This window comes from Hylobates moloch, unplaced genomic scaffold, assembly GCF_009828535.3.
Source record: "Hylobates moloch isolate HMO894 unplaced genomic scaffold, HMol_V3 SCAFFOLD_22, whole genome shotgun sequence".
Classification (NCBI taxonomy): domain Eukaryota; kingdom Metazoa; phylum Chordata; class Mammalia; order Primates; family Hylobatidae; genus Hylobates; species Hylobates moloch.
Window position 1 is genome coordinate 33,235,736 of NW_026652297.1, and position 14,904 is coordinate 33,250,639.

Below are 14,904 nucleotides of genomic sequence, written 5' to 3' on the forward strand. Positions count from 1 at the left end.
AAAAAAAAAGTTCTATAGCCAAGTGTGGTGGCTTACACCTATAATCCCAGCACTTTGGGAGGCCAAGACAGGTTGATTACTTGAGGTCAGGAGTTTGAGACCAGTCTGGCCAACATGGTGAAACCTCGTGTCTACTAAAAATAAAAAAAATTAGTTGGGCGTGGTGGCAGGTGCCTGTGATCCCAGCTACTCAGGAGGCTGAGGCAGGAGAATCGTTTGAACCTGGGAGGTGGAGGTTGCAGTGAGCCGAGAATTGTACCACTGCACTCCAGCCTGGGCGACAGAGTGAGCCCCTTTCAATAAATAAATAAATAAAATTCAGTTTATTATAGGGCTTTTTAAAAATAAAAACTAAACACTGTATCCCATTTCCTTTATTTAAATATTTTTCTTTGGTAGGCTTTGCCTTTCTAACTAGTATATGGCCTGTTTTACATACTAACTACCTCACTATTTTTGTGTCTCTGTGTGATTTATGAGTAGATAATAATGTATTCTCCTTCTTCTTCGTTCTTCATTTATAAGGGGACACTCCTTCTTTATAGCAGTAGCTTGGCTCTTCTTCCTCAGTGTCTTGGCCCTCTGGCTCCAACACTCTGCCTGTAGCATCTTCAAAAAACAGGTGTTGTTTTAGTTGCTTTCTCACTGTATCCCTGCCATAGGCAGGTGCTGACTTGTCTTTTCTGGAATTTTGGCTTTAACCAGAACCCTGTAATGCAAAATGTTCTGTGTTACATCCCTGCTGTCTTCCAAATCTTCTTGCCTAATTGGAGGTTTTGGTTGTTGCTATTACTGATTTTGTTTTTAGCGCTCCTTCCCTCTTATTCAAGCATTTATGTTACGTGAACAATATTTCTAATTTACACAGACAATGCAGTTTAAGGTGCTAAAGAATCGAAGTTGGAAGATAGGGTTTCTCTCTCTGTTTTCTTTCCCTTCTCCTTTTTTTCTGTATAATCTTATCCAGTCCCATGTTTCAGACTATACAGCCCAACCTTGTTTCTGTGCTCCAGAATATCTATTTACATGACACTTTCTTTTGAAAGTCTACAAAGCATTTCAGACTTAGTATGTCTAAAACACAGCTCTGAATTTTTCTCAAATCTGCTTCCTGCATCGCGTTCCCAGTTCTGCTCCATTCAGTAAATGGTATCATTATCCACTAGTTGTTCAGATCCAAATTTGGAGCTATCTTTGGACCCTCTCTTTCTCACGTATCTCAGATCCAATCCTTCAGCTTCTCAGTACCTCTACCAAGCCATTCAGTAATTCACAGTGGCCTTCCTATTCATCTTCATGCTTCTACTTTTGTTTCTTTAGTTTATTTTCAACACGGTAGCCAGAGCGAGTTTTAAAAACGTAAGTGAGATCATGTTGCCGGTTTGTACAAAATCCTCCAGTGGCTTCCTGTTACTTTTAGAATGAAATCCTTTTTTTTTTTTTAACCATTCCCTGAAGTGCCATATATGACTGGACCCCTACCTCCTTCTTTGACTTCATCTCCTACCATTTCTCTTCCATCCATGCTCACTTTTAGCCTTGCTGGCCTCTTTGTTATTCTTCAGAGACAGCAAACTTGTTCTGTCAGGATTATTGTTATTGCTGTTTCTTCTGCCTAAATCCCTACTTAAATGTCATGTCCTTGAAGAAGCCTTTACTGACCACTTTGATCTAAAATTGCTTGCTGGCTGGGCGCTGCGGCTCACGCCTTAATCCTAGCACTTTGGGAGGCCAAGGTGGGTGGATCACCCGAGGTAGGGAGTTCGAGACCAGCCTGGCCAAAATGGTGAAACCCCATCTCTACTAAAAATACAAAAATTAGCTGGGCGTGGTGGCGCGTGCCTGTAATCCCAGCTACTTGGGAGGCTGACACAGGAGAATCGCTTGAACCCAGGAGGCAGAGGTTTCAGTGAGCCAAGATCCCGCCACTACACTCCAGCCTGGGCACAACAGAGTGAGACTTGGTCTCAAAAAATGAAATAAATAAAATAAAAAAGCTTGCCCATCCACTACCACACCACACCCACACACGCTATCACCTACCTTGTGTTTTAGTTCTTATTGCTACCTGAAATTTTAAGATTTCTTTAGTTCCTATACATTGATAGCACTGCACCCTTACCCTGCTCTAGAATGTAAGTTCAACAAGGGCAGATAATTTTCTGACTATTTGCTGCTATGTCTTTTGTACCAGGTCATGGTAGCACTCAGTATTTAAGTGACTGAGTTAATTAGCTGTGTGACCTTGCAGATCAGTTCACTTCCCCAGAGTTTGATTGCATCTGTAAAACAAAGGGATGAGTAGGATAGGATATATCTCTAAGGATAGGATTTAGACTCTAGATGATCAGTCATCTAGAATTGAAGACAACCTTGAAGTCATTAAGTTCAAGCCTCTTATTTTATAAAAAGTGATTTGACCCATGTCACATCGCTCAGGCCAGTGCTCTTCACATTACACAATTGTTCTAATTCTGTGATCAATTCTGATTAGCTCTCTTTATCTTTTTTCATTACAATTCTATTAGGTTTAATTTTTATCTTCTTTGCCTTCATCCTCTTCATCATATTACTTATGTAAGTCACCTCTTTACAAATAATTATTTTTCTTCAGTTAGTCCTTGTTTTCTCACCATTTATTGAGTATAAGCAAGTGTGATTTGAAGTCTGCTTCCCAGCTCTCATTCTTTGCCTTGCCACACTCCACTGTTTTTTTGTTGTTGTTGTTGTTGTTTTTTGTTTTTTTTGAGACGGAGTGTCACTCTGTCACCCAGACTGGAGTACAGTGGTGCAATCTCGGCTCACTGCACCCTCTGACTCCCAGGTTCAAACAGTTCTCCTGCCTCAGCCTCCCGAGCAGCTGGGATTGCAGGCACCTGCCACCACGCCTGGCTAATTTTTGTATTTTTGGTAGAGATGGTGTTTTGCCATGTTGGCCAGGCTGATGAACTCCTGACCTCAAGTGATCTGCCCGCCTTGTCCTCCCAAAGTGCTGGGATTACAGGCATGAGTCACCGCACCTCGCCCACACTCTACTTTTATGAGATTTTCTCTTGTTGTGAGCCAAAAAAAAAAAAAAATGTATACAGTTATGGTTAACATGTGTATTTTAACTAATATGATAGATTTTTTAATCATGGAAAAGGAAAATAACTTCTGTAGCAAAGCTAGTCTCTAATTCCCCTGTAAAGTTTTTCCAGATTAATAGGCTCATAGGCTATTAGAATAAACCTTAGAATTTACCTATTCCAACTCCTTAATTTTTAGTGGAGGAAATGTATCTATCAGCTTAGAAAACACTGAGGTAAACAAAAATAAACAGTTCTTCAGGACTTCTCAGAACCTTGAATATATTAATGTATAATCCCTCTGGGTGGGGAGGAGGCTCATAATACCCACATTTTATTTTACCACAGAATGTCTTTTTAAGATAATGTCTTTTTAAGATACTCTGTGGTAAAATAAAATCGGATAAAATATGGATTACCTGTTAATATCTTCTGGGATAGTAGTGCTCCTAAAACACATTTTTGAATATTTATTAGGTGTCAAACACAGTTCTAAGTACTTTACGCTTTTCAACCTATTTTATCTGCTACATTCATGTGTTCCTCCTTAATATGTGAATATCTGCCTTTAAGAAGTAGTATACCATATTGGAGAATACATATTGGAAAATGCAAGAAAGGATGTGTTTGTGTATACAGAATGTAAGTCCAAGGTATTGATTCATTTAGAAATTTATTGTGTTTTCTATCTAGTTGATCATTGATTTATTTATATAGCTTACTTTACATATTTATGATATCACTATATACTGTAGATTAAATATCAGTATAATTTTTGATAATTTCTTAGAGCAATTCATTTGTAGAACATTTGTTGATATCTATCATAATATAAATTTACATTGTATCTCATGAACTTTTGGCATTCCATTAATACAGCAAAAGTTTTCCTGGTTAAATGTTTTGTCAATTTTGATTATACACGTATAGTCTTTTCCACTTTTAAAAAGTCCAAAATATGTGGGAAGAAAATGATAAAACATACTCAGAGTAAAAGCCCCCTTACCCCTGCAAATCAATATAACCACAATTTACATTTTTCCATACTTTTTGATCCCTATGTGTCTAGTCTGTTTTCTGTTAAGTGAAACAGAATACCTGAAACTGGGTAATTTTTAAAGAAAAGGAATTTATTTCCTACAGTTATGGAGGCTAAGAAGTCCAAGGTTGAAGGGGCCGCATCTGGTGAGGATCTTCTTCCTGATGGGAACTGCAGAGTCCTGAGTTGATGCAGGGCATTACGTAGCGAGAGGGCTCAGTGTACTAGTTCAGTCGCTCTTCCTCCTTTTTTAATGCCACCAGTCCTATTCCTGTGATAACCCCTTAATCCATTTATGAGGCAGAGCCCTCATGACCCAACACCTCTTAAAGGCCCCACCTCTCAATATTCCCCCACTGAGGTTTAAGTTTCAACGTGAGTTTTGGAGGGGACAAACCTTCCAACCATATGTAGCAACCACTATGGCAGCTACTCTTCAGAGAGATGCAGCCCCCTGCCTCCAACCAGCGAACCACATCTCTTGCTCTTGAGTAGTCCCTTTCCTTAAATCGTGCTGGCACTGTGACTTGCCTTTGATACGGAGAATGCAACAAAAGTGATTCTGTATGACCCCAAGACTTTGCCAAGATCTCTTGGAATGCTTGCTTTGGGAGAGGTCAGCCTCTAGTAAGAAGTCAGACAATCTTGAGACCACAAGATGTGTGGAAGCCCAGGCTAGCCCTAAGCTGTATAGGAAGGCTTCATGAAGGGAGGGAAACAGAAAGAGAGAAAGGTGATTGAGAGGATCAATCACAGAGAGAGGGAGAGATCTTCTCAGTCAGCTCCCGTCTTTTCCAGCCAGCCTAGCTGACATTTGAGTGAAGAAGCCATCCTGTATGTATGTCCAGCTCAGACTAACATCCAGATGATTCCAGCCCCAGCCATCATCTGACTGCAGCTACATGTGAGAGCCCAAGTGGGAATCACCCAGCTGAGCCCAGTCAATTCACAGAACTGTGAGAGATAATAAATTCTTGCTTTAAGCCATTAAGTTTTGGCTTAGTTTTTTATACAGTCATAGATGGCCAGAACAGTGCATATTGGTATATTAAAAAACATACCAAAAGTCATTTAATATATGTATAAATAATGTTATAGATATTACAGCCATGCACCACAATAACAATGTTTCAGTCAACCATGGACCGCATATGGGACTATGGTGGTCCCATAAGATTATAATGTTGTATTTTTATTTTACCCTTTCTATGTTTAAATAGATACCCAAATATTTAATATTGTGATACAATTGTTTGCATTATTTGGTACAGTAACCTGCTGTACAAGTTTGTAGCCTAGGAGCAAGAGGCTATTCCATAAAGATTAGGTGTGTAGTGGGCTATACCATCTAGGTTTAGCCTAAGTACACTCTGATATTCACACAATGACAAAACTGCCTAACGATGCATCACTCAGAACATATCCCTGTTGTCAAGTGACACAAGACTGTATAATTTTGAAACATAAATGGTGATCATATTTGGCACGTCAGTCTATACCTAGTTGTGTGCTGTAGCTGGCTCTTAGGCCCGTAAGATGCAGTTCCACGTTCGGTGATATCACACTGGTTGCTTGAAAGTGATCATCGAAATTGGCAGATGCTGCAAATCAGGGCTTCATTTGACCCAGAGAGCCAGTTGTTGAACATTTACCAGCACACAACTGTCTGTATTTTCCTTTTTTCATTTACATTATTTTTTGAATGACTGTATATTTGGTAGTTTGGATGTACCATAATTTAAACAATCCCCTATTATTGACCTGTTATTTCTTTAGGATGTTATTTCTCAAAATAGAATTGCTGAATCAAATGGAATATACGTTTAAATTTTTTATAAGTTTTACAAGATTGTATACTACTAAGGTTATACCAGTTTACCAACAGTGAGGGTGTTTCCCAGTGCCCCACCCAGCACTTATTTTTATATTTAGAATCTTCATACATATATTTTTTTAAATTCTGTTTTTTTATTCTTAAATGTTTTTAATGGTTCAAGGCTGGGCGCAGTGGCTCATGCCTGTAATCCCAGCACTTTGGGAGGCTGAGGCAGGCGGATAACAAGGTCAGGAGATCGAGACCATCCTGGCTAACATGGTGAAACCCCTTCTCTACTGAAAATACAAAAAATTAGCTGGGCATGGTGGCAGGCACCTGTAGTCCCAGCTACTCTGGGAAGCAGAAGAATGGCATGAACCCGGGAGGTGGAGCTTGCAGTGAGCCGAGATCATGCCACTGCACTCCAGCCTGGGCAACAGAGCAAGACTCCATCTCAAAAAAAAAAAGTTTTTAATGGTTCGAAACCCAAAAGCTACAAAAGTATATGGGAAAAGTCTCCCTTCTGTCACTGTCTGTGTTTCCCAGCTTCCCAGTGCCCCTCTCAAGGGTAACTTGGAATTTTATAAGGAATTTGTATATCCTCTTTCAGTGATGTTCATGCATGTACAAACAAGTATATTCCTTTGCTCCCTCTTTTTTTACTCACTTGGTAAGCTCCCATACACACTTCCCCACCTTGCTCTTGTCATTTAATGATATATTTTGGAGATCAATACCGAAAGAGAAAAGTCTTCCTCAGTATCTTTTCATGCCCTCATGGTATTCCATTGAATGGATAAATCATATTGCTTCTAATATTTTACGATTGGTATATGATATGTGTACAATACTTGAACATACATCATTTCACATATAGATGAATATATCTGTAGCATACATTTTTTTAAATAGTTGCTTAATCAAAGGGTATAACTTTGATAGACATAGCCAAATTGTCTTTTATAGAGGTTTATGAATTTACCTCTCCATCGCCAATATATGAGAGTATTCGTCCACACATTTGCTAATACAATATACTGTCAGACTTTTGGATCTTACCTATTTGATAGGTTAAAAAATAGAACCAGCATATAATTTAACTATGAGTCTGAGCTCTAGATGTGTCTTTTGTTTTCTGTAAATTGTTGATATATTTTGCCTATTTTTCTTCAGGTCACGGGCTTTTTTAGTTGTAGGAGTTTATTATTCATTAACAAAATTAGCCCTTTTATCTGCCATATAATTTGCAACAATTTTATATCAGCTTTTTTATTGTCTCTTGGCTGTTGTTATGATAGTTATGGCCATGCAGAAATGTGGGATTTTATGTAGCACAGTTGTCTCTTTTTTTTTTTTTTTTGAGACGGAGCCTGGCTCTGTCGCCCAGGCTAGAGTGCAGTGGCATGATCTCAGCTCACTGCAACCTGTGCCTCCTAGGTTCAAGCAATTCTCCTGTCTCAGCCTCCCAAGTAGCTGGGACTACAGGCGCCCACCATCACACCCAGCTAATTTTTGTATTTTTAGTAGAGACGGGGTTTCACCATATTGGTCAGGCTGGTCTCGAACTCCTGACATCAGGTGATCTGCCTGCCTCAGCCTCCAAAAGCACTGGGATTACAGGTGTGAGCCACTGTGCCCGGCTCACTTGTCTCTTTTTGATGGCTTCTAAGTTTTGTGTCATTGTTAGAAAGTCACTCTTCATCTCTCTCCTCGAAATAAAAGCTTTCATCTACAACTTTATGGTTTCTTTTTTGTTGTTAATTTTTTCCTTACATTTGAATTTTTGGTTTTTTTTTTGTTTTTATTTAATTATTTATTTACTTTGAGACGAGGTCTTGCTGTGTTGCTCAGGCTGGAGTGCAGTGGCGCAAAGCAGCCTCTGCTTCCTGGGCTCAAGCGAACCACCCGCCTCAGCCTCCCTAAGTGCTGGGATTACAGGCCTGAGCCACTGCGCCTGGCCTGAATTTTTGATCTTTTAGAAATTCATCTAGGTATGAAATATGGTATGGCTTCAGCTCTGTTTTTTTCTAGAAGCCTGTCCAGAATCCATTTATTGAATAAACATATTTTTTCTGAATGGTTTGAAGTGTCACTTACTTAAATACTGCTTATATTAAACATTGTATTCTGTAATTACACAGTTTTAATTATTACAGCTTAATGATGTATTTCTCTTCTCTTTCAGGACTTTCCTGTTTGTTCTTGATTGTTTTCCATGTAAACTTTAAAATCAACTTGTCTAATTCTCATATAACTCTTGTTTTTTTTTTGGAATTTTGGGATTGTGTCAAATTTAATAACTAAATCAAGGAGAATCTGCATTCTTATGATAAATTATTTCTAAGAACATGTTTGAAGTGGGGTGTGTTTTTTATTTTTTTATTTTTTTTATTTTATTTCATTTTATTTTTAAGTGTACAATTCAATGATTTTTAGTAAATTTACAGAGTTGTGCAATCATTACCATAATTCAATTTTAGAACATTCCGTTACTCAAGAAAGATCCCTCATGACTATTAACAGTCACTCCCTTTTCTAACCAGCCCCAGTCAACTATTGTTTTTTTTTTTTTTTATTATACTTTAGGGTTTTAGGGTACATGTGCACAATGTGCAGGTTTGTTACATATGTATCCATGTGCCATGTTGATTTCCTGCACCCATTAACTGGTCATTTAGCATTAGGTGTATCTCCTAATGCTGTCCCTCCCCCCTCCCCCCACCCCACAACAGTCCCCGGAGTGTGATGTTCCCCTTCCTGTGTCCATGAGTTCTCATTGTTCAATTCCCACCTATGAGTGAGAACATGCGGTGTTTGGTTTTTTGTCCTTGCGATAGTTTACTGAGAATGATGTTTTCCAGTTTCATCCATGTCCCTACAAAGGACATGAACTCATCATTTTTTATGGCTGCATAGTATTCCATGGTGTATATGTGCCACATTTTCTTAATCCAGTCTATCGTTGTTGGTTGGTTCCAACTCTTTGCTATTGTGAATAGTGCCGCAATAAACATACGTGTGCATGTGTCTTTATAGCAGCATGATTTCTAGTCCTTTGGGTATATACCCAGTAATGGGATGGCTGGGTCAAATGGTATTTCTAGTTCGAGATCCCTGAGGAATCGCCACACTGACTTCCACAATGGTTGAACTAGTTTACAGTCCCACCAACAGTGTAAAAGTGTTCCTATTTCTCCACATCCTCTCCAGCACCTGTTGTTTCCTGATTTTTTAATGATGGCCATTCTAACTGGTGTGAGATGGTATCTCACTGTGGTTTTGATTTGCATTTCTCTGATGGCCAGTGATGATGAGCATTTCTTCATGTGTTTTTTGGCTGCATAAATGTCTTCTTTTGAGAAGTGTCTGTTCATGTCCTCTGCCCACTTTTTGATGGGGTTGTTTGTTTTTTTCTTGTAAATTTGTTGGAGTTCATTGTAGATTCTGGATATTAGCCCTTTGTCAGATGAGTAGGTTGCAAAAATTTTCTCCCATTCTGTAGGTTGCCTGTTCACTCTGGTGGTAGTTTCTTTTGCTGTGCAGAAGCTCTTTAGTTTAATGAGATCCCATTTGTCGATTTTGGCTTTTGTTGCCATTGCTTTTGGTATTTTAGACATGAAGTCCTTGCCCACGCCTATGTCCTGAATGGTATTGCCTAGGTTTTCTTGTAGGATTTTAATGGTTTTAGGTCTAACATATAAGTCTTTAATCCATCTTGAATTAATTTTTGTATAAGGTGTAAGGAAAGAATCCAGTTGCAGCTTTCTACATATGGCTAGCCAGTTTTCCCAGCACCATTTATTAAATAGGGAATCCTTTCCCCATTTCTTGTTTTTGTCAGGTTTGTCAAAGATCAGATAGTTGTAGCTATGCGGCATCATTTCTGAGGGCTCTGTTCTGTTCCATTGATCTATGTCTCTGTTGTGGTACCAGTACCATGCTGTTTTGGTTACTGTAGCCTTGTAGTATAGTTTAAAGTCAGGTAGCGTGATGCCTCCAGCTTTATTCTTTTGGCTTAGGATTGACTTGGTGATGCGGGCTCTTTTTTGGTTCCATATGAACTTTAAAGTAGTTTTTTCCAATTCTGTGAAGAAAGTCATTGGTAGCTTGATGGGGATGGCATTGAATCTATAAATTTCCTTGGGCAGTATGGCCATTTTCACGATATTGATTCTTCCAACCCATGAGCATGGAATGTTCTTCCATTTGTTTGTATCCTCTTTGATTTCATTGAGCAGTGGTTTGTAGTTCTCCTTGAAGAGGTCGAAGTGGGGTGTGTTTTAAAACATCTTCAAATAGATCATTTTTCTTATTAAATTTATTCTTAGGTGTTTTGTCGCTTTTGTTATAGTTTGTATTAGTATGCTAGGGCTACCATAATGAGATACCACAGACTGGGTAGCTTAAACAACAGAAACTAATTTTCTCACAGCTCTAGAAGCTGGAAGTCCAGGATGAAGGTGCTGGCAGGTTTGGTTTCCTCTCAAGTCTCTCTCCTTGGCTTGTAGATGGGAGCCTGCTTGCTGTGTCCTCACATGGCCTTTCTGTGTGTGTACACATCCCTGGTGTCTTTATGTCCCAATTTCCTCCTCTTATAAGGATACCAGCCAGATTGGGTTAGGATCTATCCACATAACCTTAATTACCTCTTTGAAGGCCCCACCTCCAAATACAGTCACATTCTGAGGTACTGGGAGTTAGGGCTTCAACATATGAATTTGGGTAGAGGAGACAGTTTAGCCCATAACAATGGTAAATGAAGAATTTTCTTTCTTATGTGTACTAATTGATATTTATATATGTCAAAGTTATTTGTGTATTTAATTTCATACCTAGCCACCCAGCTTATAATTTATAATAGTTTTTACTTTATTCTCTTAGTTTTTCCAGGCATAAAATTATACTATTTATAAATAATGATCACATTGTCTCTTCCTTTCTAGTTTTTATAACCTTTATTTCTTTTATCTAATTGCAATCTAGAGCTGTTGAAATGGTTAACTAAGAGTGGTGGCAGTAGATACTCTTCTTGTATTCCATATTTTAATGAAAATATTTCTAGTGGCTTTTGGTGTTTCCATTAAGCATGATGTTTGCCTTTGGATTGAGATATAGATATATAGTGTCTTTAAGGATTTCATCATCTATTTGTATTTTATTACAGTTTTTAAAAATCAAGAATGAATACTTTTATCAAATGCCTTTGTGGCATTTATGAAGATGATCATATGTTTTCCCTTTGATCTAATAATATGTTGAATTTATAAATAAATTTACTAATATTGAACCATCTTTGCATTCCCCTGTTTGGTCCTAGGCTATTCTTTTAATTTGCTGTTGAATTCTGTTTGCATACAAATTCCTAAATGAGACATAAATAAATAGTTTCTTTATGGAGGCTTTGTTAAGTACAATTTTATGCTTGCTTTATATAAATAATTTTAATCATTTTCTTTTTCTGTGTTTTCAGACAATTTGAAATTATGTGTTCTTTAATCGTTTATTAGAATTTTCCTATGAAACTTTTGGGTCTAGTGCTTTCTGAGAGAAGGTGGCTCTTTGACAACTTTATTTCTTCTATAATATATCTGTTTAAATTTTTTTATTTCCTCTGGAGTCAATTTTGTTAAATTACATTTTCCTATCATTTGTTTCCATTGGTTTTCAAGTCTATTTGCATGGAATTGAGCAAAGTAATCTAAGATTCTTTAATTTTTCTCTATTTGCATCTATTTCTTTATTATCATTTCTGTGTATGTGTTTGCTGTTTTCTTCCCTTTGTTGTTTTGATTAGACTGGAGTCTGGCCTATCCTTTTTCAATAACCAACTTTGGGTTATTAATTCTGCTATTTTTTTGTCTTACAAATACTTTATTTCTTCTTTTATCTTTTTTTTTTTTTGGAGACAGAGTCTCACTCTGTTGCCCAATCTGGAGTGCAGTAGTGCAATCTTGACTCACTACAACCTCCACCTCCCCGGTTCAAGCGATTCTCCTATCTCAGCCTCCTGAGTACCTGGGACTACAGGTGCCTGCCACCACGCCCAGCTAATTTTTGTATTTTTAGTAGAGATGGGGTTTTGCCATCTTGGCCAGGCTGGTCTTGAATCCCTGACCTCAGGTGATCTGCCTGCCTCGGCCTTGCAAAGTGCTGGGATTACATGCATGAACCACCATGCCCGGCCTATTCTTCATTTTCTTTTCCTTAGGTTTGCTTTATTGATTGATAATACAGTTGATATTTCTAGTTAGTCATTATTCTATTCATTTGATTTAAGGCTTTTTGTTCTATAGAAGTTTTAAATTTTTAGTAGTCAAAACTATCAGTGTTTTCCTTCTATGGCATCTTATTTTCACATACTCTTTTAAAAAGTTCATCTACATCACCACTGCCTCTCTCCCGCCATTGTACAAATGCTGTCCATTCTTCCCTATTTTAGAAGATGACTAATGTCAGCCAAATATCTATCATCTATCTATCTAGATAGATAGATATGGCTCAATGTATAGAGTATAAATTTATTGTCAAATTTTCAGGAGTATATTTTTTCCACATAATAAGAAAATTACCTATAAAATCTTATAAATGAAAACATCAAATTTGTAGAATTATTTTACTCTACTTTATTTAAAAGATTTTGGGCCAGGCACGGTGGCTTACGCCTGTAATCCCAGCACTTTGGGAGGCCGAGGTAGGTGGATCACCTGCAGCCTGGCCAACATGGTGAAACCCCGTCTCTACTAAAAATACAAAAATTACCTGGGCATGTTGGCACATGCCTGTAATCCTAGCTACTTGGGAGGCTGAGGCAGGAGAATTGCTTGAACCTGGGAGGCAGAGGTTGCAGTGAGCCAAGATCACACTATTGCACTCCAGCCTGGGTGACAAGAGCAAAACTCTGTCTTAAAAAGAAAAAGATTTCATAATGGCCTTTAATAGAAAGTTATTTTTATATATTTAAGATGCTTTTCTTTCTGTTCTTCCAGGTTACTCAAATGAGTCGTCCAGACTTGATTCTCTTTCTGATGAAATACCTGATGGCTCTCATAGTTGGCATTCCCTCTGTATTTTGGGTTGGAAGCAAAAAGACATGCTTTGAATGGGCCAGTTTTTTTCATGGTCGTAGGAAAAAAGAGTAAGTTGAAATAAATTATCACAGTGTTCACAAACCTCACATTTACGTAAATTTTTTTGTGTTGCTTATGTTAAAATGACTTGGATTTGGAGAATTATTCAAACAAGACTGTAACATTTTCAGCAGTATCCAGTTATGATTGGCACAGTAGCATGTCTTAATTTAAAACTAAAAACTTATTTTGAGAAGATGGCCAAGTAGTCCAGAAGATGACCAGGCCTCCTGTACTAATTCAGAATATTTGAAAGAAGTCCAATCTTTGTGAAAAAAATTCAAATTGTAATTTTCTTAAAAGCAAATTAATGCTTTTCTCTACATTCTTATCTGATCTTCCTGATACTCCTTTGAAGGTTGATATATATTCTCATCTCTCTTTTACAAATGAGAAAACCACAATAGAGGTTAAGTGCTTGGCCAAAGTCACACAGGTATTTACTGATAAGACCTAGATAAACTTCTGTCTCCAGTTGTCCATTGTTCTTCCAAGCGTACCAAAAGTGATATAAAGAAATACTCTTATTCCATTCTAATATAGTACGTTAAAGCCAAATAGAAAAATGATATTAGTAGATTAATTGAAATGTGTTAGAGGTTATTTTCATTCATAGTTGGCCATACTGCATATTACAGTGTGATATAAGGGCATATTTAAGGAATCTTTAAATTTTTGTACCTTAGTTTGTAAAACAAAAACAAAACAAGACCCTTCAGTTTTCACAGTGGAACAAGTGATTTCAAACTCTACTCAGTTTTAAGTCTCATAGGTATCTCTATCTGAATTATCACAAGCTCTAAGTTAGTAGATTCTTTATTTCTTATGATTTTACTTAATCTAGGATCCATGGAAGAATGATTTTTTTTGTGGGGTAGTCTGTAAATATTTTAAAATTATATGTAGAATGCACCTTGTATTGGTTAATGTTATTTTCTTATATGATACAACTTGAAGTTACTTTAGTTTCTGCCTCACTAATAAAGTTTATATTTACCAAAATACCAGTAATTAACAATTTCTGTTATACAAATTATATTAACATCACAGTTTAATATACAGTCAGCCTTTTGTATCTGGGGGTTCCATATCAGTGGATTCAACCAACAATGGATCAAAAATATTTGGGAAAAAAAAATTTCAAGAAAATTCCAAAAAACCAAACTTGAATTTGCTTCATGCTGAGCACTACACTGAATCTATGCAAATAAAGTGATGTATTAGGTACTGTAAGTAATCTAGAGATGATTTAAAGTATACCAGAGGTTGTATGCAAATACTGCACCATTTTATACAAGGGACTTGAGCATCCTTGAATTTTGGCACCCACAGGAGGTCCTGGAACCACTCTCCTGAGGAAATTGAGGGATGACTGTATACATTTCTTATTCTGATATCTGAGACTGCTGCTAGTGATATCAGATAATGCATTTCTCCTTTAAATATAATTTCGTAGAGCAGAAAAGGAAAGAAGGGGATGAGTTCACTCAACAGCAACCAAAAAAATTTGTCTTCTAGGCATTTATTCATTCTTTGAAAGACTTGTTGAATGCTTACTCTGTGCCACCAACTACTTTTGGATACCAATGATTTGATAGCAAACAGAACAGGCCAAGACCCTGCTTTCTTAGAGTGTCCTCCCTTATGGGATTTACTGTGATTTATTTGTGTATTCTTTGGAAAACTGTATTGTAATCACAGTAAAACACGATGCTGAGGAAAGGACTTGAATTAAACATTCCTGGACACCTCTGAGCCATATATAAATAATTCTGTAATAGAGTTGCATTAGAAATTCCAGATAGAGCTAAAACTGAAGCTTTCCTTTTAGAGATTTATCCTAGTTCGTTTGCG

The 14,904-nt window shown here is 37.4% G+C and overlaps 1 protein-coding gene across 2 annotated transcripts in view; it reads left to right on the plus strand.

The window, feature by feature from the left end:
* The window catches only part of FZD3 (frizzled class receptor 3), a 79,885-nt gene that overhangs the window by 47,399 nt on the left and 17,582 nt on the right, over positions 1–14,904 (plus strand). For both annotated transcript variants that reach the window (XM_032143666.2, XM_032143665.2), the window contains one exon: positions 12,910–13,058. In XM_032143666.2, coding sequence (XP_031999557.1) covers positions 12,910–13,058 — 149 coding nt within the window. The remainder of the gene's footprint in view (positions 1–12,909; positions 13,059–14,904) is intronic.